A 21,443-nucleotide genomic window follows, 5' to 3' on the forward strand; every position below is an offset into this window, starting at 1 on the left:
GCTAAATTACAGGTGGTGATGCTTCCCCAGGACTCTCCCCGACTGTGCTTTAATCCAAGGGCAGGAGAGACAAAAGGTGAAGAAATACGTCAGATGACTCACCCCTGCTTAAGTTGTAAGCCCTTTCTTGTAGAACGGGATAGATATGCTGGTACCCTTCCTTCCGAAAGTGAATCATAGCTACACACCCATGCACAGTAATGCTTCTACAAATTTAAAAAAATCACTTTACTGGGGGCTCTCACAGCTCTAATAGGATTCCATACATCAAGTGTATCAAGCATATTTGTACATAGGTTGCCATCATCGTTTTCTAAGCATTCACTTTCTATCTGAGCCCTTGGTATCAGCTCCTCTTTGTCCCCTCCTCCTCCTCTCTTGACCCCTTGATTAATTATAAAGTATTATTGTTTTCATATCTTACACCAACCACTAGCTCCCTTTGCCCACGTTTCCGTTGCCCACCCCGCAGTGAGGGTGGGGGAGGAGCTAGGCAGTCTTCATTGCTGTCAGTTTGCCTTCCTTTCCTCCTCCTCCACCTTCTCCCTCCCCTCCTGGTATAGTTACTCCCGTTGCTGGCACTGAGGGGCTTCTCTGACCTGGATCCCATGTGTCGTGAACTCTGATCTGTACCAGTGTGCATGCTACAGATTTGTACACAGGTCTTTTTCTTAGTGTTGAAGAAGATTAGCATACACATCATTGGATACAAATGCATTTTGGAAATATGTCATTTCTGTATTGCAGTGTCCTGGCGGGTTACAACGGTACCATCTTTGCATATGGGCAAACAGGCAGTGGTAAGACATTCACCATCACCGGCGGGGCAGAGCGTTACAGCGACAGAGGCATCATCCCAAGGACACTCTCATACATTTTTGAGCAGTTACACAAGGTATGAAACTTTAATTTGTACGTTTAGTCTATCCAGCAGAAATGTACTAGAGAGAGAAAAATTTATCATGCTATTTTATTATAGTATACCTATAATAAAAGTGTATCATTGGGTGATAACTCTGGCCTGTAGGCTTCAAGGAAGTTTGAGATTTTGCTGAAGCAGTAGAAATTAAGAAGGCGCTTCTCATTAAGAACTGCTGTTCCAGCAAAGGTCAAGGGGAGTTCCTTGCGGTACACCCACGGAGGGTAAAAGAGCAAATCACATCTTTTATCAACTTGTATCTGAGCTTCTTCATCAAGAAACGGAGGAATTTTCCAAGCACATCTTCCTTTTAGCTAGGAAAGCACTGAGCAGGGTGATGTGATGGTTCTCTTTACATACTTTCACTAGGAGTCCAGAGGAATTAATTACCAGAGTAAAAGTCCTCCTGAAATTAGTATTCCTAGAGAGTGGAACCCCATAGCTAGTTTGCATGCGTCACTGATTGAGTGCCTCCAAGCACCTGCTGCTTGGTCACCACTTAATACAGCACTTAGTGCAACTCACATGGTGGGGACACTCGTCTCCATTTCATAGGTGGGAAAAAGTAGGTGTCAAGTTAAGTATCTTCCTCCGGGCCCAATCACCAGCTGTGGAGTACCATCCCCAGTCCATCTGGGGACAAGCCCGTGCTGCCACTGCGCACACAGGCTCTGTGTCTCAGACCGGCTCCTTTGTCTTGGTTGCATTTAGACTAGTTCTCTGCAAGAAATCACTGATCTCCCCTGGGCTTTCATTTGCCCCTCTGAGCGATCTTGGATAGAATTGGACGTGGGCCTCTCCAGAGTCCCTACCAATTCCCACAATCCCTTGCTTGGGTTAACCCCATGTAACACATGTGCAAACTAGGTCAGTGTAACAGCCACGCCCAACTTGCTTGACTGTGTGCTGTTTGCATTTTGAGTTGGAAAAGAGAGGAGAGGAAATCGCTGAGATCTGCAGACTTCTAATTCCCATCCATAAAGTAGTAATTAGCCATTAGTTCAGCTCATCTCTCCCTGGCTCAAACCCGCCAGACCTGCCTGCCAGCAAACCCGTCAAAGAGAGAATTGAATGTAGTGTGTGTGTGTGCATTGGCTCCTACACCCTTCTTTCATTTACTCAGTTACTTTAGAAGTATCTGTTTTGTTTCGTTCCCAGATCCCACAAACAGGGAATATGGTTTTCAATTGAGTTTTTATTTATTTATTTATTTTGGGCTGTGGGGGCGAGCGTGGCATGCTGGGTGAAGTTGGTGCAGGCCAGCCTGGGTCTGAGAAGGTGTGCTCCTGACAGCATGTGGCACTCGGGCGGCTACTTCATGCGTCATTCTTGCGGGACTGCTCTGAGGACTGAGCACGCTACTTTTGAAGACGTTGTCCATTCTCCTGGTAACACAGCAGATGCTCAGTCCACAGTCACCACCATCCACAGACCTGCTGCACACGGCCAAATGCCCACTAACCAATTTCAGAAAATCCTCCGTGCCCCACCACAAACGAAGGCAGCTTCCTCAGTGAGGTTTAACTGTATGAGCCAGTCCTTTCTCAGTGGGAAAGGATTTCACTCTTCTCTTTTAAAAATTCATCTCTGGGTCGTGACACTCAGTTCTGAAGCTCAGAATGTCTCCCTGGTAGCCACCATGTGGTAGGGTCATTGTTTCGGATCTGTGTGTCAAGGGTATGCCTCTCAATCCCATTTCATTCTGGATGATGCTAAATAACTTCCTGGTCTTGGAGGGAGCCCATCAGACCAACCGGGAGCCTGGGCAGCCCTTCATAAATGGACAGGTCTCCATGCTGGGACACCACACACCCAGCATCGTCAGGCTGAGCTGTGAGGCAAGTGGGAAGCGCCTTCAGGTGCATCACAGAGTCTGCCCGAGTGGAGGATGCCTGCAGAACGCAGACCACAACTCAGAGGCTCTCAGCCCATGACCTTAGAGGGCCACATGGAGTGCTCCAAGGGCACACGTGACGCATGCAAGTGTTTACTTGAAGATAAACTCGGAGCCCAGTGCACTCTGGTCCTGAAATGCATGCAAGCGCGTCTGAGAGGGGCTCATTTTCAACCATTCTAAGAGAAGGAAACTGATGCCATTTATTTTAGAAATCACTGTTCATTACTTTGGAGTACTGTGAGGTTCAAACTTGTTTGGGGGCAGGAGAAAGGGCTGTCTGCAGGAGACATGTGTGTTACATTACAGTCTGGCAGTCCTAAACACTGAAAAGTCATAAGAAGGAAAGGTAGTTTTGCCACAGAGCTCAGTGAATTTTAAGTGTGTCTTCCAATAAAATATATATTTTTAAGTCCAGAAAATATAAGGATGGGAGGTTTGGAGGGGGTGGGAGCCAAAGGTATTGCTCCCATCGTTTCTGAGCAGTGCGCCTGCCATTTCCTGAGCTTTTATGATTTCTTCTAATTTCTGGAAGAAGCGAGTTTCTCCACAGCACACGAACACACAAGTTGGCTCTTCTTTCTGCCTTTGTTTTACGGCCGATAGTCACAAACCTACTGCTCCATCTGTGGGCTTCTAGAAGGAATATTAAATAAATGCTGTAATAACAGCACCCACCTGACAGCCACCATGTCTGTGGCTGCCTCTCATGAGCCACACATTTTTCTGTTTGTTTTGTTTCTTTAGCGTGTTATGTAAAGCGGTTGCCATCGGTCCGATGGGACTCACCATGAGCCCCATGTGTGCCAAAGTGGGACTGTGTGCCCACGTGTTTCTCTGTCGGTTCTGTAAGCTACGGATTCTACATCCGGCCCATTACCACCATGTGAGAATCCTTACATAAGGATCATGGCCCTCTCCACATCCACGGTGAAGCCAGTGAGGGGCAGGGGGCAAGCACACTGGGTGATAAATGGCAAACCTAGAGTTCCAACCGCCTTTTCGGTCTGATGGTAGGATCGGCCCAGAACTGCCTGCTAAATCTCAGCGCATAACCCATGGGCTACTTCCCTGGCTCTAGCTAAACGTGAGAAAGCGCTTCCATTAAGGAGGACATAGTGATCTTGCTAAAAGTTGTCTTTGGACCTTTGACGTCCTCTGAGAATGCTCTGAGCTGGTATAGAGTAAATCAGTTGACCTCAGCATCCTTTTGTCCGGGAGTCTTCCGTGGACTCTCTTTGTGTTTGGAAAACCTCGAGTAGATGAATGGCCACCGAGTCTCCAGTGTGGAGTGTCTGATGGCCGCGCTAAGCCAAGCTATAGCCCAACGTGCTGGGGTGCTCTCCCTCAACTACGGTACCACCATCAGTCATCTGTCAGCATCAGCAGTCAGTGTCCACGGACATCAGCAGGATGACCGGCACTTGATGCATAGCAATGTGTTCAGTTCATCTTGTCCCTTCACAGGACACTCGAACACTGGAATTCCAACTGTAGTTTGAGTGTTTTATTATAGTCAGCTGCTGGCGGAGGCTTCCTTAGTTGTTCAGGTATTATTTCGCTGTATGTTGTGGTAGCATATTTGGGTTGTTTGTTAAGGCCAGAAAGTCATATGAAATTATTATGCATACTAACACTATTGGTAGTATATAATATTGGTTAGATAACATTGGTTACAGGTTTTTAAAATTAAAGAACACTCAAGCACTCATTGCCCAGCTTTCTTAATTTCTGGGTGTGGAAACAGGTGTGGCCTGATAAGAGCTTCCTGCTACTCACTGGAGGTAGAGATCTAACTGTTGATTGGCAGGGCACTGTTCTCTCTGACAAGAAACCCTGGCAGTGTAGTGGGTTAAACAGTGAGCTACTAACGGAGAGATCAGCAGTTCAAACCCTCTGGCCACTGTATGGGAGGAAGACGAGGTTGCATGCTCCTGCAGAGATGTAAAGTCTTGGATCTGGAAGGAGTAATTCTACTCTGCCCTCCAGCATTGTAATGAGTCAGAATAGATTGGATGGATGGCAGATCTTGGGCTCCCTATGGACTGGGTCCTCTCTCCCTTTGAATAGTAATTGTTGAATTCATTGTTTGCACAGGGTCAGAGCGGGACTCAATCAGGAAGGAAGGTCATCCTAAATGACCTCTGTGTTGTGACCACTACTCACAGCCCGCAACATAAACATATTGCCCTCGTAAGGAGCAGGATGGCATTTGCAAAGATAGGAACATTGGGATTTCCTTTGGGAGGAATAGGAAGGTGCTGTTTTTGGAATATGTTTCACAAAAAACTGAGCTTGGAAATTTCTCAATAGCTGGAAACTGTGTCTCTGATTTACTCCCTCTGAGAAGGGGTGAGTCCCGTTTTTTGGACGGTAGAACAGAGACCAGCCCTGTCACCTTGACTTAGATTCATCACATTGATACCTATGCTATGGCATGACAGAAGTGACCCATAGAAAACACTGCTCTCCAACCAATAGCCAGATAGCCCTGATCTACCGACGTGGGCCAGAGAACTTGACCCCACAGGCAACAAACTGTCCCTGTGCGCTCATGATCTGAACTCTGTGCTGTAGCCTGGAACTCACTTTCACAGCTATCTGTTGACGTCACCGAAACGTCTGACTCTTTAGGAAAGTTTTTAAAAAAATTATGATTAAACACGGAAACTATTTTGCTACTGGCATTTTCAGAGTAGAGTAATGATCTGTGTTCTTTTATGAATAGACTATTTACAGAATGTAGGTTTATTTCTTTTCGGGAACCCACCCCCTACTCCCCCCGCACACCCACCCTTTCTTAATCCAGAAAGTAAAAATGAAGTTCTGTAATTAAATGGGCTCACCTTAAGTGTATATTGGCATTTTTATGTATAATGTGGAACTAATAAAAAACAACAGACTGCAATGTCTTAGAATCGTGAGTGCTGGTTATTATGCATATGAATATGGTAAGTTTCAACGTGAAAGTGTCACAAGCTGAACATGTAAACCAGAGAGCCACAGGGTGGAGGTCGGAAGCAGTGAGGAAAGTACAGTGGCACGTATTCACCTGCCTCCTTCAACGCTGAACTCTCATTTACAGCCGTGAAATAATGCCTTTCCCTTTTCCGACCAGGACGGCAGCAAAATGTACACAACTCACATTTCCTACTTGGAGATCTACAATGAATGTGGTTATGATCTGCTGGACCCAAGACACGAAGCCTCCGGTCTGGAAGACTTGCCGTGAGTCTCAGAACAACAAAGGATGGGGGAAATTGCTTTCAGATGTTCCTTCGGTTGTTTTCTTTGAAACTCTGGATGTTTCTGGTCTCCATCGTAATTAGCAAACGCTGGATAGCAGCATCTTTTTTTGTAATATAATAGATTTTTTTTTCCAGTTACGACAAATGGACGGTAGTGGTTGGCTGAAGCTCATTCCTGGGGAAATGCTCTTCTGGAATTGGTATCGGAGAGTGGGCGCTGAGGGGCTGAGGGGTGATGGCAGTGCTTCTTTACTCTGGCCACATGAAGCCCTCTCTGCCTCTAATTGTGGCCTTTCTCTGGAGAAGGTATTCAACTTGAAGTTCAAACAGCAATTAGTGAGTCCGAAAGAGAGAAAGTAAAACCTTAAGGTTCCCCTCAAATGCTTCTCTACTATTATTAACGCCAACATGGACAGCCATTTGGTCACCTTGGCACTGTTTCATGACCAAGAAAGTCAAGCTTGCTGTGCTTATCTTTCAACGGACCAAGCTAGCCCAATGACATTTACATAACCGTACTCCCTGTTTGCATAGCTACCTACATTAGACGCATGCAAAGGGCTTCACAAAGTTTGTGGAAATATCCCGTAGCCTCCCTCGCTCCCTCGCTCCTTCACTCGCTCACTCACTCGCTCTCTGTCCTTCCAACTCTTCTCTGTGAATCGGATGAAGGTTTCCTGAGCAGATCGTGAGTTGTACATTCAATAATCCATACACATCTTGCTTAATCGCATTCACTGCAGCCCCCTCAAAGTAGCATCCTTTAAGCCACTCCGTGCCTGTGTTTCTTGTTTCCACTGTTTCTTTTCTAATTCTGTGAACTTTGTTCTTAGGTTAATGCTTCCCTTTGGGCTGATTATTCTAAGGTCTATGCGCCCACCAGCATTACTTTCCCCCTAATAGCCCTCTCTATTGTGTGGCTGAAAATCGAGCCATCGAGGGAAGTTCATAGACGTGGAGGTCCCAGTCTCAAGCTGACCAGTAGGCCTGGTCTCTTTTATAACTTTAAGGTCTGTGTCCCAGTTTTCTCCCGCTCTACCCAAGACCTGCTCATGTGGTCCCTTTCAGAGCAGTTGGTAGTTGTAGCCAGGCACCATCCAATTCTCCTAATCTTAGGCTTGTAGAGACTGGTGACACATGGTCCATTAGTCCGCTGAACTAGTTCTTTCCATGCGTCTCCGATTTACATCACTCTTCTTTCCTCTGGACACGGAGGAACCAATAGTAGGTGTACCTTAGTTGGCTCCCCAAGGGCTTTTAAGACCCTAGTCACTGCTCTCCAAAGTAGGCCATAGTACATTGCCTTTGTGGGTTATGTTATGTTATCTTATGGTATGTTGTGGTATGTTATGGTATGCCAGTTGACTTTGGTGTCACCCAAGAACATGGTCCTAAGCCCCCAGGCCCAGCAACTCATACCGTCAACATGGTTGGCTATGTCCGAGGAGTTTCCATCACTTTGTCTCTTGTATCCTTCATCACATTTTTGGATGTATTTTCCAAACTCCAAGCTCACCGCTTTCGAGTCAATACTGAATATATGACCCTATAAGCCCAGAGTAGAACTGTCCTTGTGGGTTTCTGAGACTGTAAACTTTACTGGGGTAGAAAGCCAGCAAAGGTATATACCCACGTACAGATATCTTCTATCAAACTTCTGTCTATTTGTGTATGTACACCCACTCTCCCTCCTACACCCACTCAGCATCCGTGGCTGTTCACACATCTCCTTGTAGACCATCATTGTTGCAGGGTTTTGTCTTTAACAGTATTGACCTCTGTCATCTTTAACTCCAGCACTCCTCCAGGTGGCCTTCCCAGGCTCAGTCCTGGAATGCATATCTTCTCATCTCTCATGATGTTTGGAACGTTTTCTTCCAGTCACTCTTTGATAACTCTCCCTGTGCTTTTAAAAACATCTCTTTCTGTTCTGGAATTCCACTCGCATGTAAGTTGCTCGTCATGATGGGGTTCCACCTACGTTTTCTACTTCCACCTTTTTTTTTTTGTTTGTTCTTTCTTTTCTAGTCGTTCCTCTAGCAAATTAGACTTGAGAAATTTGTCTTCAAGCTCGTTAATAAGGCCTGCCATCGATTTAGTTCTGCTCCTTTACCCTTCTTATGTATTATCTGCTTTGGAAATCTTAGTTTTAAGCTGGATTTCTCTTTGTTGTTTTTATACAATTTCCAATTTGTTTAATTTAAATTTTATTTTGTTGGTTTGTTCCTGTAGGGGTTTCTTGAGTTTGTATTTTTTTTTTGCTGTGTGTTTATTTTTTAATTTCTTCCACGGTTTTCTTGATCTTGACCTCAAGCCATTGAGAGTACTCAACTATCATTCTTTGAATCCCTTAACAAGTGAGGTCCAGTGTCATTTCTCCCTAGACAGGGTTGTGAGCTCTGTAGTTGGGCCCTTGCTGTCATGTTTCTTCACATGAACTGAAATGATCTCTTGTCTCCAAGGCATCGTGGTATTGCTGCATTCATATGGATGACTTCTTGTTGACATATGTTCTTCGGCACTCACCGCATGTTTTCTGGTGGGTGTAACAGAGAATGCGCGTGTGTGAGCAGTTCTCTGTTGGCTCTTGAGGGCAGCTTGGGTTGACATTGGCTGGTCTCTACCACTCGTCAGGTGGTATGGGAGTGGGTCACGTCCCTGGCCCAGTGGGTAGAGCTGTAGGAGGCTGGATCCTGTTAACATAGTTGCTGTCTCTCTATGAGGAGGACAAGGAATAAAGAGAAAATAAAACCAAAACAAACATTATTCATAAATATATAAATAAAATAATCAAGACAGTAGCTTTATATGTTTTAATTCATCAAGAGTTTTTGAATATTTTTTATGCTTACAATATTGATGATCTGGAATTTGAAAACAGCGTCACTGCTTTAAAAAAAACAAACCAACAGGATTGCTCTAGTTGTTTGTACTGAGATTAAGAGAAAGATGACTAACTCCATGGTAGAAATTGTTCTTAATGAAACTGTTAGAAGCGAGTCTACCAAAAACTAGATTTTTCAGCTAGGGGAATAGAAACAGTAATGTCAAAGGCGTATACAGGGGGAGGAAAAGCTCTGTTTTAAGGAGGCTTTGGAAATAAACAGCAGTAAGGCTTCGTAAAACCAGTGCTTGGAAGACTCGAATCAGAGGACTTGAGTTTGAGATTATTCTTTAGTGTAACAGCAAACCTGGTGCCTTGGAATTGATTCTGACTCATGGCAACTCGACGTGTATCCGAGGAGACTTGTGCTCTGCTGTCAGTGGTTTACAGAAGGGGATGGTCAGAAATGTCTTTCTATATGCAGCTAACAGTGGAGCACTTAACTAACTGCACCCCCCACCCCCCCAAGCTAACCAAACTCACTGCCATCAAGTCATTTCTGACCCACAGTGACCTTATAGGACAGACTAACACTGTCCCTGTGGACTTCCAAGGCCATGACTCTCAGGGAGTAGAGAGTCTGGGCTCTCTCCTGTGGAGGGGCTCCTGGCTTCAAAGTGTTGAAGGGCGGTGTGCAGGGTAACCCACTACATCCCCAGGGCTCCTGTATTCTGAAAGACTTCTTGGTTTATTTTCTAGATTCCAGCCTAACCGCCATACTGCTAGGCTAGATCATGCTTAAAATGACATTCAGCGAATCACATTTTCATTTAGGCCCTGAAGGCTATCCAGGTATTCAATAATACTATATATGATAAACATGGCGGAGGAGAAAGGAAGCCAAGAGACATGCAAAACATGTAATCAAATCAACTGGTTATGTTTAGCACTGGATTATATTTGTAAAGGAAGGCGTATCGCAGAAAAGTGGCCCTCTCTTACTTCTACTGATTGAGCCTCGAGTTCGGCCTCACCCCGGGTTTCAAAAAATAATTGGTTAATGGTAGCTCGAGGATTCAACACCAGACACTCTCAATTTCAAGCCAGAGAAGTAGGAACTCTTTCGAGAATATTGCACTGGGGCCTCGGCCATTAGGGGACCCGCAGAGGAAATTTCTATTGGAAAACTTGTTGGCTGGTGATGGTGAGCTCCACAAGTATTGCATTAGCATCTGAGAATGCTCTACTCTGCCTCCCTCAGAGCTAGGAGGTGCGCTGGACGGGGTTTGCTAGTCTTTCTACTGGTACTCTATATATTCGCAAATTACCTGTTGAAGTGACACTAGCAAGTAGACTCTTTGCAAAACAAAGTTTAGAAGGAGAATAACAGAGGACACTGGTTCTATGAACGTAAGTGTGAGGGATGCACTTAGGCACACCGTTACTATGCCCAGGAGCCCTGGGGGTGCAGACGTCAGCGGGTTTGGCTGCTAACCAGAAAGGTGGTCGTTGAAACGCTCCAGTCCACTCCGTGAGAAAGGTGGTGGCAGTTTGCTTCCATGAGGATGTACGTCCTTGGAAGCCCTGGGGCCCGTTCTGCTGTGTGCAGATTAGCCACGAGTCAGAATCAACTTGATGACTGTGCGTGTGGTTTGGGGACATACTGTGTTAAGACCTAAGCAAGAAGGAGGCAGGAAAACACGGAATTCTCAGGGAGGCAGTTTCATGGGAACATGGAATGAAAAGATGAGGGAATTTGCTCATGCGCTTCTGGGAGTCCCTTGTACAGGGAGTCCATGGGTCAATCTGTTCCTAAGTGTGTCCCTAAGGCAGATTTCTAGATCATTGAGAACAGGTGCATTTAGTTTCTTTTAACTTTAATGTAGGGGAACAAAAAGAGATCTTGGAGGCATAGTTGGTTACACATTAAACTGCTTAAACCCACCGGTTTGTACCCACTTAGTCGATCTCCCTGACAAATACCAGGGAATTTGTTCACATCATGAACAAATTTCAGAAAGTTTAAATATGGTCTATGGATTAAACACACTTGATGGCAGTTTTGGGGGCTAGGACAAAAAGGAGCCCTGATAGCCTTGCGACTTAGGTGTTACTCTGCTGAGTGCAAGGTTGACAGCTCAAATCCACTAGCTTTCCCGTGGCAGAAAGATGAGGCTGTCTGCTCAAAGCCCTACCTATGATCCCTAAATTAGCATGGACTCCAGGACAGTAGGTGTGGTTTGGGTTTTAGTGTAAGAAAGGCTCAAAGCCTTGTCCGTGATGTCAAAGCTGCCTGTGCAGCAAGTGAAGTTGTTTGAGGTGAAGAATTTGCTCCAAGGCGGGCCTGGGGCCCTCGTGTCAGAGTGAGGGCAGACTTACCTAACATGAAAGTGCAAGCACGCAGCCCTGGAAGCACAGGTTGAAAGCAGTTGACTAGCAAACAACAGTTTGGCAATTGGAAGCCATCTCCAAAGCCATTTGAAGGTCCTCTGCAGTGAATCTCGGTAAAGATGCAGCCTTACAACTTACCGTGGAAGCACCCTCGTGAGAGAAGATACAGAAGACGCTATCTCAAGGTAGTGGATGTACAAGTCAGAGCACTTTGGTTCAAATCTCCTGCTTTGGAAGCTTCCCAATAATTAATAGTTAACTGAAGACAACCATATACTTGCTATTTTCACTTCCATGGCTTTTTGTGACACGCCAGAGTCGTAAAGAAGTAGCTTTGCCTTAGTGAATAAGTTTTATTAAAAAGTTTGCCTGTGTCTAACCGTCATAGCATTCTTAAGCAGGATTCAGTTATTTGAGTTTTTAACCCGTATAAGTGAACCTCTCAAGTATTTTAGTATAAAAGATTTCCTATATATGTGCGTTTTCCTTTTCTCAATAGTATTTGGACTTCTATGCCAGTGCTCACTGTCGATGTGGGTGCTCTAGCAAAATATGGTGAAGAAATCCAATGGTGCCAACATTCAGAAGGAATAGTATCTGGATCCTTAAAGGCTTGTCTTAAAACAAGCAGCCATATAAGTGAGGTCTCAGCTTAGTCCACATAGAAGGCGCATACAGGCCCATATGATCCGAGGATTATAAATAATAAAATCCAGGATCAGAAGAGGGGATGTAATTAGAGCGTGAAGTCTAAGCACCCAGTTGGCAGAAGGCTGTGGATGACAGTGAAAACCCCAAATCCATCTGTAGAGTCCCCACTCGGATTAAGCCTCCATGGAATTCCCTAAGACCCTTGATCAGACGTGTGGATTTTCTTGCATTGGAAAATGTAATGCTGCAGATATAAATAAGTTAAATTTGGAAAAAAAAACTACCCTTAGTTTTCCCTTTTGATCCATTTTAAAATTTGTTCTGGTTTTTATTATCTTCCGGTTTCTTTGGATTGAAGTTTTCCTGTGTTTTATTTTCTTGTGAATTTCTGGGCTTTTGGAAAGCATGTCCTTTATATGAAATTCAGAATGGGTAAATTTACAGAGACAGTAACCAGACTAAGAGTTCCTTAGCGTTATGGCAGGAGACGTTGTGGGATAAAGGGAGCTAATTGTACTGCACACTGGAAAAGGAAGACAGACGAGGAAGAAGCTCGCAGACAAGACGGAGCGATGCAGGGGCTGCATTGGTGGCTCAAACATAGGACAATTGCGAGGCTGGCAGAGGCCCAGGCAATGCTTTCGTTCTTTCGTACACAGGGTCATGGTCACAACTTGTCAGAACTGAGCCGATGGCACCTACCACCAACAATACCGACAGTAATAATGAATATAAGAAGGAAGAACATGCTCTAAAGTTGGCTGTGGTGAAGATTGTTCCATTATTCTGTTTAATGTATTTAACCCACAGAATTCTACGATATGTGCATTATATGTCAATAAAAACAGTTTTAAAAGGAATCTGCTCCGTAAACCTTCACGTAATTCACAATTAAAAGTGGCGGGGAGGAACACATATAAAAAACATATTAGCATACTTTTGGACTGGGACAAGCTCTAGCTGTAAAATCCTATTTATCTGGTTGACCAATTTCATTGCCGTAAACTAGAATGTCCCAAACACTCTGCATATCTTCTAAAAATATTAAGCAAAATGTCCATTGACCCTGGTTCACCCTTGCAAGCATTGTGTGAGGGGGATTGTAAGATAGTCACTGGATCCTTTCATGTGCTTGTAATTGGCTTACCCATGCAATATCAAAGTCAAGCTCATTGAGTAATAGTCATTGGTAACAGTTTACTCTGGAGCAACGTGGCTCCTCATTTATTACCTGGTGGATTCTCTTCTCACATTTACTATGCCAAGAATCTGTCTTCTTTTATTTTCTTCTTTCTCTTTGGCCTTCTGACGACCTCTCCGTCATTCATGGGTAAATTTGTTCTGTAGTGGTAGCCTGATTGCATGTTTCTGTGGGGCTGGAAGTCATGCCACTGATATTTCACATACCAGAAAGACCATGCGTGGTGGACAGGTTTCAGAGGAGTGTATAGATTAGGACAGACTAGGAAGAAGAGCCAGGCAATCTGCATCTTAAAGACAATCAGCCAGTTCAAATCCTATGAGCAACAGCAGAACACTGTCCAATCTAGTGGCCGAAGATGAGCCCCTCGGGTTGGAAGACACTGCACACACAACGAGGGAAGCTCTACCTCCTCAAAGCACAGTTGGCTTCGGAGAGGGGGCAGGAGTCAAGCTTGCTGGGCCTTCATTTGCTGGTTTGACCAGGCCCAAGATAAAAGAAGCAGCTGCAAACATCCACTAGCATGGAATGCACCGAATACAGCAGGAGGGAAATTGGAAGTTGTCGATAATAAAGTAGAACATGTGAAGATAAATATCCTAGGAATTGCTGAGTGGAAATGGACTTGTAGTGACCATTTCGAGTCAAACAATGATATGGTCTACTATAACATCGCATTCATTGTCAAAAAGAATATCTCAAGAGATATCCTGATATAAAATGCTGTCAGTGATGGAATCATATTCATATGCTTCCACTGAAGATCATTCAGTACAAGGGGGCTTCTAAAAATTCATGAAAAATTTATCTCTCCCAACATTTTTGAAGCACCAAAGTGCAGCTATGATTCCGACTTATGCACCAAACACTAGTGCAAAAATTATTAAATGGACCATTCTAATCAACTTCTGCAACCTCAAATTGATCACATGTGAAATTAAGATGCATTGGTGATTGGAAGGCAAAAGTTAGAAACCAAGAAGGATCAGTTATTAGAAATATGGCTTTAGTAAGAGAAAAAATGTTGGATATCATGTAACAGAATTTTGCAAGACTTATGACCTATTCATTAGAAACATCGTTTTTCCCTCAACAACATAAGCAGCCAGGTGGATTCCACAGGATGGAGACGGGGTATATCTGTGGGAAAGAGCTCATGGAGACGATCAACATCATAAGTCAGAACAAGGTCCAGGGCTGACTGCAGAACGGACCATCAATTGCTCATGTGCAAGTTCATGTTGAAGATGAGGAAAATGAAAACAAATCCATGAGAACCAAACTACAACCTTGAGTATATCCCCCCCTAATTTAGAGACCGTCTCAAAGACCCTCTCAAGATGTTCTAATAACTCAAAACCAGGTGAGTTGTGGAATGATATCCAGTGCATGGTACATGAAGAAAACAAAAGTCATTGAAAAGACTGAAAAGAAGGAACAAACAAACAGGACGAGCACCTGAAAGAACTCTGACACCTGTTCTGGCCGCTGGAGAAGCCCAGGTAAAGTGTTATGTGAAATGTGCAAGCGCTACCGTTAAACAACCCAAAGGGAAGCGTGTACTCACTGTGCGTTCTCAGTCAGCATCAATCATTTCAGAACGCATGGTATTAAAGGGAAAAGAGCCAAACTGCACTAAAGGCATCGCTCCCCTTCCGCCCCCCAAACAGACAGGCTCTGGGATTTCATGAATGCCAACTGAGTGTTGCTTGTTTGTTTTCTTCCAACAAATGAATGCAATGCTAGAAGTGCTCGCACATCTTGCCAAGAAATTTGGAAGCTGGCTACCTGATCATATTTGTGCCAATCCCAAAGGGAGGTGATCCAGGAGGCCGTGGGAAATGTTGAACAGTGTCATTGGGATCGTACACAAGCAGACTTGGGCTACAGGTCTTTCTTAATGAGTTGCAATTGCAGACTGACAGGGAACTTCCCGAAATTCAAGTCAGCTTCAGAAGAGGATGGGAAATGAGGACACCATTGCTGCCCTCAGGTGGGTCTTAGCTGAATACAAAGCATACAAAGAGATTTACCTATGTTGCATTGATTAGGCAGGGCCTTTCAACTGTGGATCATGACAAATTATGAGGAATATGAGTTGCAGTACACTTAGTTGTGCCCGTATGGAATCTGTATATGGGACAAGCAGCAGCCATTGCCCAGAACCAGGGGACACTGCGCGATATAAAATCAGGAAAAGTGTGTGTCTGGGTGTTTTCTTTGACTATACTTAGTCGATGTGTATGCTGAGCCAAAAATCTGAGGAGCTGGACTCCATGGGGAACGCGGCATCAAAATTGAATGAAGACGCCGTAGCAACCGGCAACGTGCATACGACAGAACATGATTTGCTGAAAAGACTTGAAACGTTTACTGATGAAGATCCAAGCATGCAGCCTTCCGTATGAGTGACACTTCAACATACAGGACCACTCCCAACGAGGGTCACTAGTAAGTTTCTGATAAATGGGGAGATTTCATCTTCCATGGATCCTCACCCAATGCCCAGGGAATCCGCACTCAGGAAATCCAATGACCCACTGCACTGCGCACACTTGCTGCGAATGATCTCTTTAAGATGCGCAAAGGGTAGAACTGTCACCTCGAGGACTTCGGGATGCCTGACTCAAGCAGTGGTGTTTTCCGGTGCTTTCTGTGCACACAAAAATTGACAGAACAAATAAGGAGATTGAATCAAGACCTGATGAATTTCAAGTATGGCGTTATGAGGAATGTCGATTACATGTGGACTGCCCGGAGAGTGACCATGCCTGTCTTAAAAGACAGAGAAGCCTCAGAAAGTAGGATGCCAGGCGGCTGTCTCATGTAGTTGGACGTGTTTTCAGGAAGACCCAGTCCTGAAGAAGGACATCACACTTAGTACAGGGGCAGCAGGAGTGAGGAAGACAGTGTGGGAATGGGGTTGGCACAGTTGACGGCAGCAATCGGCTCAAACATAGCCGCAGTTGTGAGACTGGAGCAGGTCCAGCCAGTGTTTGCTTTTGCTGCACATGGGTGGCTCTACGAGTCAGAGCCCACTCACCAGTGCCGAGCAACAATAACAACATGTTCTTCCTCCGCAGTTGCAGACGAATTTGCCTACAAACTGCTATGACGTCTTAGCTGGACGCGAAAATCAGTTGCTGTTGTTTTGCAAATGTTGTTTCATTCGCAAAGGCATTGGCTTAGAAAGATTAGAAACACTGGGATCTAAGCTACCAATCAAATGTGGTTGTTCCAAAAAGTCCACCAAGATCAAATAGATCATGGAATAGACCTATCTCTTTTAACGGGAACGCTGGGTTGGAAGCGACCATCCTCTCACAACAACTACAACCTGGAGTTCACCATAAGTCAACGATTCAAACCGAGCAGCAACTCTGCAGGAGAAAAGGCTTGGTTACCTGTGTGTGTGAAGGTTTCCAGCCTAAGACATCCCACGGAGCGGTTCTACTCTGTCCTGCAGCGTCACTTTCAATTGGAGTCAATTCAGTGGCACACACAGCATAGCTATTAAAGAAATTGGATTCATAATTTAAAAGCTAACACAAAGAAAGCTCCAGACCCAGATGCTTCTCCTGGATAATTATACCAAACATCTTCTGAAGAACTCTGCATAATCCCTTCCAGAAAATTGAAGATGAGGTAATACTTCTCTTGCTGTTCTTTGAGGACAGTAGTGCTCGGAGTTTGGTATAATAATGGACTCTCCCAAGGAATCAAAACACCATTCACTGAACTAGTGCGGACAGCAATACAATAGCAGCACACACGAAATCAGTCACACATCTGTGTCCTAGCAGCCAATGTGCAAAATCCAACATAAAAAACATAAATTGTAATTGCTCTAATGAAAAGGAACTCCTTAGATAGAACTTATTAAAACTTACAGAGGATCTGTATTCTGAAAATTAGAATATGCTTATGAAATTTTGTCAAGGATTTAAATAAACAGAAGATAGATTTAAATACTATCTTCAAGTATTGGAAGACTCCACATGGTAAAGTTGTCAGCTCTCCCCATATTGTTCTATAGGTGTAATACACTTTCTATCAAATTCCCAGCAAGGTTCCTTTTTGTAAACACAGACAGACTTACTTGAAAATTCACCTGGAAAAGGACAGAATCTAGCTTGGCCAAAACAACCTTGAGAAAGAAGAATGCACTGTGAAGAATGTCTACCTGGCATTAAGACTTATGTAACGTGAAGGACGAAAGGCTGGGTTATGTGAGGAACGTGGCGCCCGGACTGAAGGAGGCTTTATTATACAGATGGTAACGACCTTGCTCCAAGTGAGGAGGAGTTGAAGCACTGACCGATGAAGATGACGAAATGCAGCGTCAGTACAGGTGACAACTCGAGGTAATGAACACCAAAGCCCCCACAACTGGACCAGTAGGTGACATCGTGAAGTGGTCGGAGATTCTATCTGGCTTGGATCCACAAGCAATGCTCGTGAAAAGCAGCCATCAAGAGATCGAATGACACGTTGCTTTGGGTACATTTGCCTCATTCTACCTCTTTAAAGGGTTGAAAAGCAAGGCTGTTACTTTGAAGACTAAGGTTTACCTGACCCAAGCCATGGTCTTTTCAATTGCCTCACATGTGTGTGTGTGAAAGTTGGACATTGAATAAAGAAGTTATAAGATGAATCGATGCGTTTGAATTATGAGGAATATTGAAAGTACTATAAAATACCAGAAGAATCCATGAATCTCTCTTGGAAAGAAGTACAGCCAGGATGCTCTTTAGACGCAGAATGGTGAGCCTTCGTCTCACGTACTTTGGGCCTGTTATCAGGAGAGACCAATCCCCGGTAAAGGACATCATGGTTGGTGCACTAGAGGGCTGGTAAAATGGAGGAGCAGAAGACCCTCCAGGACAGTGGCTGCGACAGTGGGCTCAGACAGGAGAACAATTGTGAGGATGATGCAGGACCAGGCGGTGTCTCCTCCTGTTACAGACAGGGTCATGTGAGTCAGGACCAGCTTGACAGCACTTAACAGTAGATAGCCTGAGTCCTTAAGGCGGCATGCTATCAGTAGAGAGGTAGACCTGTAGATCAATGGCACAGAATAGGGAACAGAAATTGACCAACACAAATATGCCCAACCAATTTTTCACATCGATGCAAAAGGAATTCAGTGGAGGTAAGCAAATGGTGTGGTAAAAATTGGACATTCATAGGCTAAATAATAATAATAAGAAGAATCTTGACCTTAACCTCACATTAGGATTATGGGTTTACATACATGTAAAACCCATAGCCTTTTGCCATTGTGTTGATTCTGACACATAGTAACCTTATAGGAAAAAGTAGAACTGGCCGTAGGTTTCTGAGACTGCAAATCTTTATGGAAACAGACTGCCAGGACTCCCACGGAGCAGTCGGCGAATTCAAACCACAGATCCTTTCTGATTAGCAAACAAGTGCCTAACGAGGACTCCCTCCATGTAAAGTATAAATGAGAAAATGTGTGGGCGGGGAATAAGAAAGGCTTTGAGATGAAGGGCTTAGCCAAGGATTCGTAATTACCAGCAGAAAGCATGACCCAGAAGATGAATCGGACATCATGAGAAGTAATCACTTCTGCTCTGTGAAACAAATGCTTAGAGAGAACTAAAGACAAGCCACAGAACGGGAGAAACTATTTGCAAAACACATATCTGATCAAGAAATTTTATCCAAAATATACATATGAGCTCTTCAAAGTCAGCAGTAAGAAAACTCAAATTTTAAAGTGGAAAAGGGATCTGAATTTAAGAGTTGTACGAGCCCCCAATCAAATGATTTTTTTAAAACCTGCCCATGAATATTTATACTTATTTTCTTCATAATTGGAACCAACAGGATATCTGAATTTCCACTTCACCAAGAAATGTGTGCCAATAATAAGCATTTTAAAAGATGCTCAGCACCATATGCCATTAGGGAATTAAATTTAATGCCTATTAGAACAATGAGATACCATGAATTAATCCCAAAAAATCAATTATGGCAAGGATTTGGAGTGACAGGAACTCTCATGGACAGCCGATGGGAATACAAAGTGGTCCAGCTACTTGACGAAGGGATGCTAGTACGGCCATGTTCAGCACTGGGCTGCTAACCGGAGCTTTTCCTCACCCCACAACTGTGTGGGCAAAAGACCTGGTGACCTACTTCATGAAAGTTACAGTCAAGAACACCCTGTGATCCGGAGTCTCTGTGAGTAGGAATTGACTCCATGTTATCCGATACCAAAAACAAAAGAAACTTTGGAGGACAGTTTGACAGACTTTTTGTTTCATTTTGTTTTTGTTTTCAGCAAAGCTAAGCATAGGCTTAAGGAGTCCTGGTGGCTGGCACAACGGGTTACCTACTGGGACGTCAACCACAAGGTCAGCAGTTCAAATCCATCACCTGCTCCACAGACGAACGATGAAGCTGTCTGGTCCTGTAAAGATGAGCAGTCCTACAAACCCTATGTATGGTTGCTATGAATTGGAATTAAGTTAATGGTAGTGGGTTCGTTTGCTTGATTTGAAGCAGCAAATGCACTTCTAGGTATTTACTCAAAGAAGGTGAAAGTTCATATGCATGCAAAATCTGCCCATAAGGAGGAGACAAGCCAGTCAGGGTGCAACATAGCAGCGATGAGACATACAACTTTTCTCTAGTTCTTTAATGCTTCCTCCTCTCCACTCTCATGATCCCAATTATACATTACAAATTCAGCTAGAGCACAGGATGTACACTGGTACAGATCAGAAACACAGGGAATCCAGGACAGATAAACCCCTCAGGACCAATAATGAGAGTAGAGATACCAGGAGGGGAAGGTGAGAGAGAAAGGGGGGAACCGATCCCAATGATCTATATATAACTTAGGGGACGGACAACAGAAAAGTGGGTGAAGGGAGACATTGGACAGTGTCAGACATGACAAAATAATAATTTATAAATTATGAAGGGTTTGTGAGGGAGGGAGAGGAAGGGAGGGAGGGGGAGCATGAGGTGCTGATACCAAAAGCTGAAGTAAAAAGAAAATGTTTTGAGAATGACGATGGCAACAAATGTACAAATGTGCTTGACACGAGGGATGGATGTATGGATTGTGATAAGAGTTGTATGAGCCCCCAATAAAATGATATATTTTTTAAAAACCTGGCCATGAATATTTACACTTATTTTCTTCATAATTGGCAGCAACAGGATAGCTTTGAGATCTTTGAACACAATATTTCCCCACATTCGCACTACCACCCCCTGTGGGTGCTGGAACAATGCAGGGGGGCTGCTGCAAAAGCAGGTACCTCCACTTGTCCCTGGATTAGGGGCGATCGAACTAAAGTGTTCCATTGCCAGGGTGTCCTGAGGAATATTTTTTCCTGAAAAGCAGACAGTGGGCCCAATAAGTTTAGGAGCCTGTGCTTTAACATCTGAATGGATAGACAAACAGGTAGCTCTTACTCACGGCCTCTGCTGCTGAGTAGGTTCTGGGTGACACTATGTAGCATTTCTGATGCTATAGGTCTTCATGAGAACAGTCAGCTGCATCTTTCTCCTGCACAGCAGTTGGTGGGTTTGAACCACCGACCTTGCAGTTAGCAGTTCAACGCTTACCCATAGCGCCACCAGGGCTCCTGTGGTACACCCATGCAATGGAATATGACTCCACCATAGAAAGAAATGAACTACAGAGCCGTGAAAAGACGTGGATGAAACTGAAGTGTACAATTCTAAGTGAGAGGGCTACATGTTATATGACCTTCCAGAAAACACGAACCTGTGGAGACAGTAAAATTACCAGTGTTTCTAGGGGTTCACAGGACGAGGGTGGAGGATGCGTGCATGGTGTTTGGGATTTGGGGGCTGTAAAATCATCCTACGTGGCACTGTAATGATTAATACAAGATGCTATGCACCCGACAAAACCCTTGGAACAAAATGCACATGCAGAGCAGAGGAATTAATATTCAGGGAGCTACACTGGGCCACTCCCTAAGTATATATAAATATATACACAAAGATGTGTCCAAAAAAGTATTGCTCCTGTGATTTCAGTTCATACACTTGTGGGTTTATTCCAAGCCAAATGTGTGTAAGCATGTCTCTGCAATCAGCAGATGGTTGCAGACAAATTCTCCCAGGAATACACTTGTGTTAGTCTCCCAGGAAGCCTTCCAAGTAAAGGAGACCTTTCGTTCCATGTGGTCGGGGCGGGGTGGGGTGGGGGGATTATTTTAAGGAAAGGACTCATATAAAATCGTTAAGCTCAAGTGAGTATCTTCCAAAACCGTGGACACTTTGCCACAAGTTTATGGGAATGC

At 44.2% G+C, this 21,443-nt stretch overlaps 1 protein-coding gene across 1 annotated transcript in view; it reads left to right on the forward strand.

Moving 5' to 3' along the window:
- The window catches only part of LOC142452954 (kinesin-like protein KIF6), a 233,191-nt gene that overhangs the window by 101,808 nt on the left and 109,940 nt on the right, over positions 1 to 21,443 (forward strand). The window contains exons 4-5 of the mRNA XM_075554110.1: positions 748 to 895; positions 5,932 to 6,041. Of these exons, the coding sequence (XP_075410225.1) occupies positions 748 to 895; positions 5,932 to 6,041 (258 nt within the window). The remainder of the gene's footprint in view (positions 1 to 747; positions 896 to 5,931; positions 6,042 to 21,443) is intronic.

This window comes from Tenrec ecaudatus, chromosome 7 (genome assembly GCF_050624435.1).
Source record: "Tenrec ecaudatus isolate mTenEca1 chromosome 7, mTenEca1.hap1, whole genome shotgun sequence".
Lineage (NCBI taxonomy): Eukaryota > Metazoa > Chordata > Mammalia > Afrosoricida > Tenrecidae > Tenrec > Tenrec ecaudatus.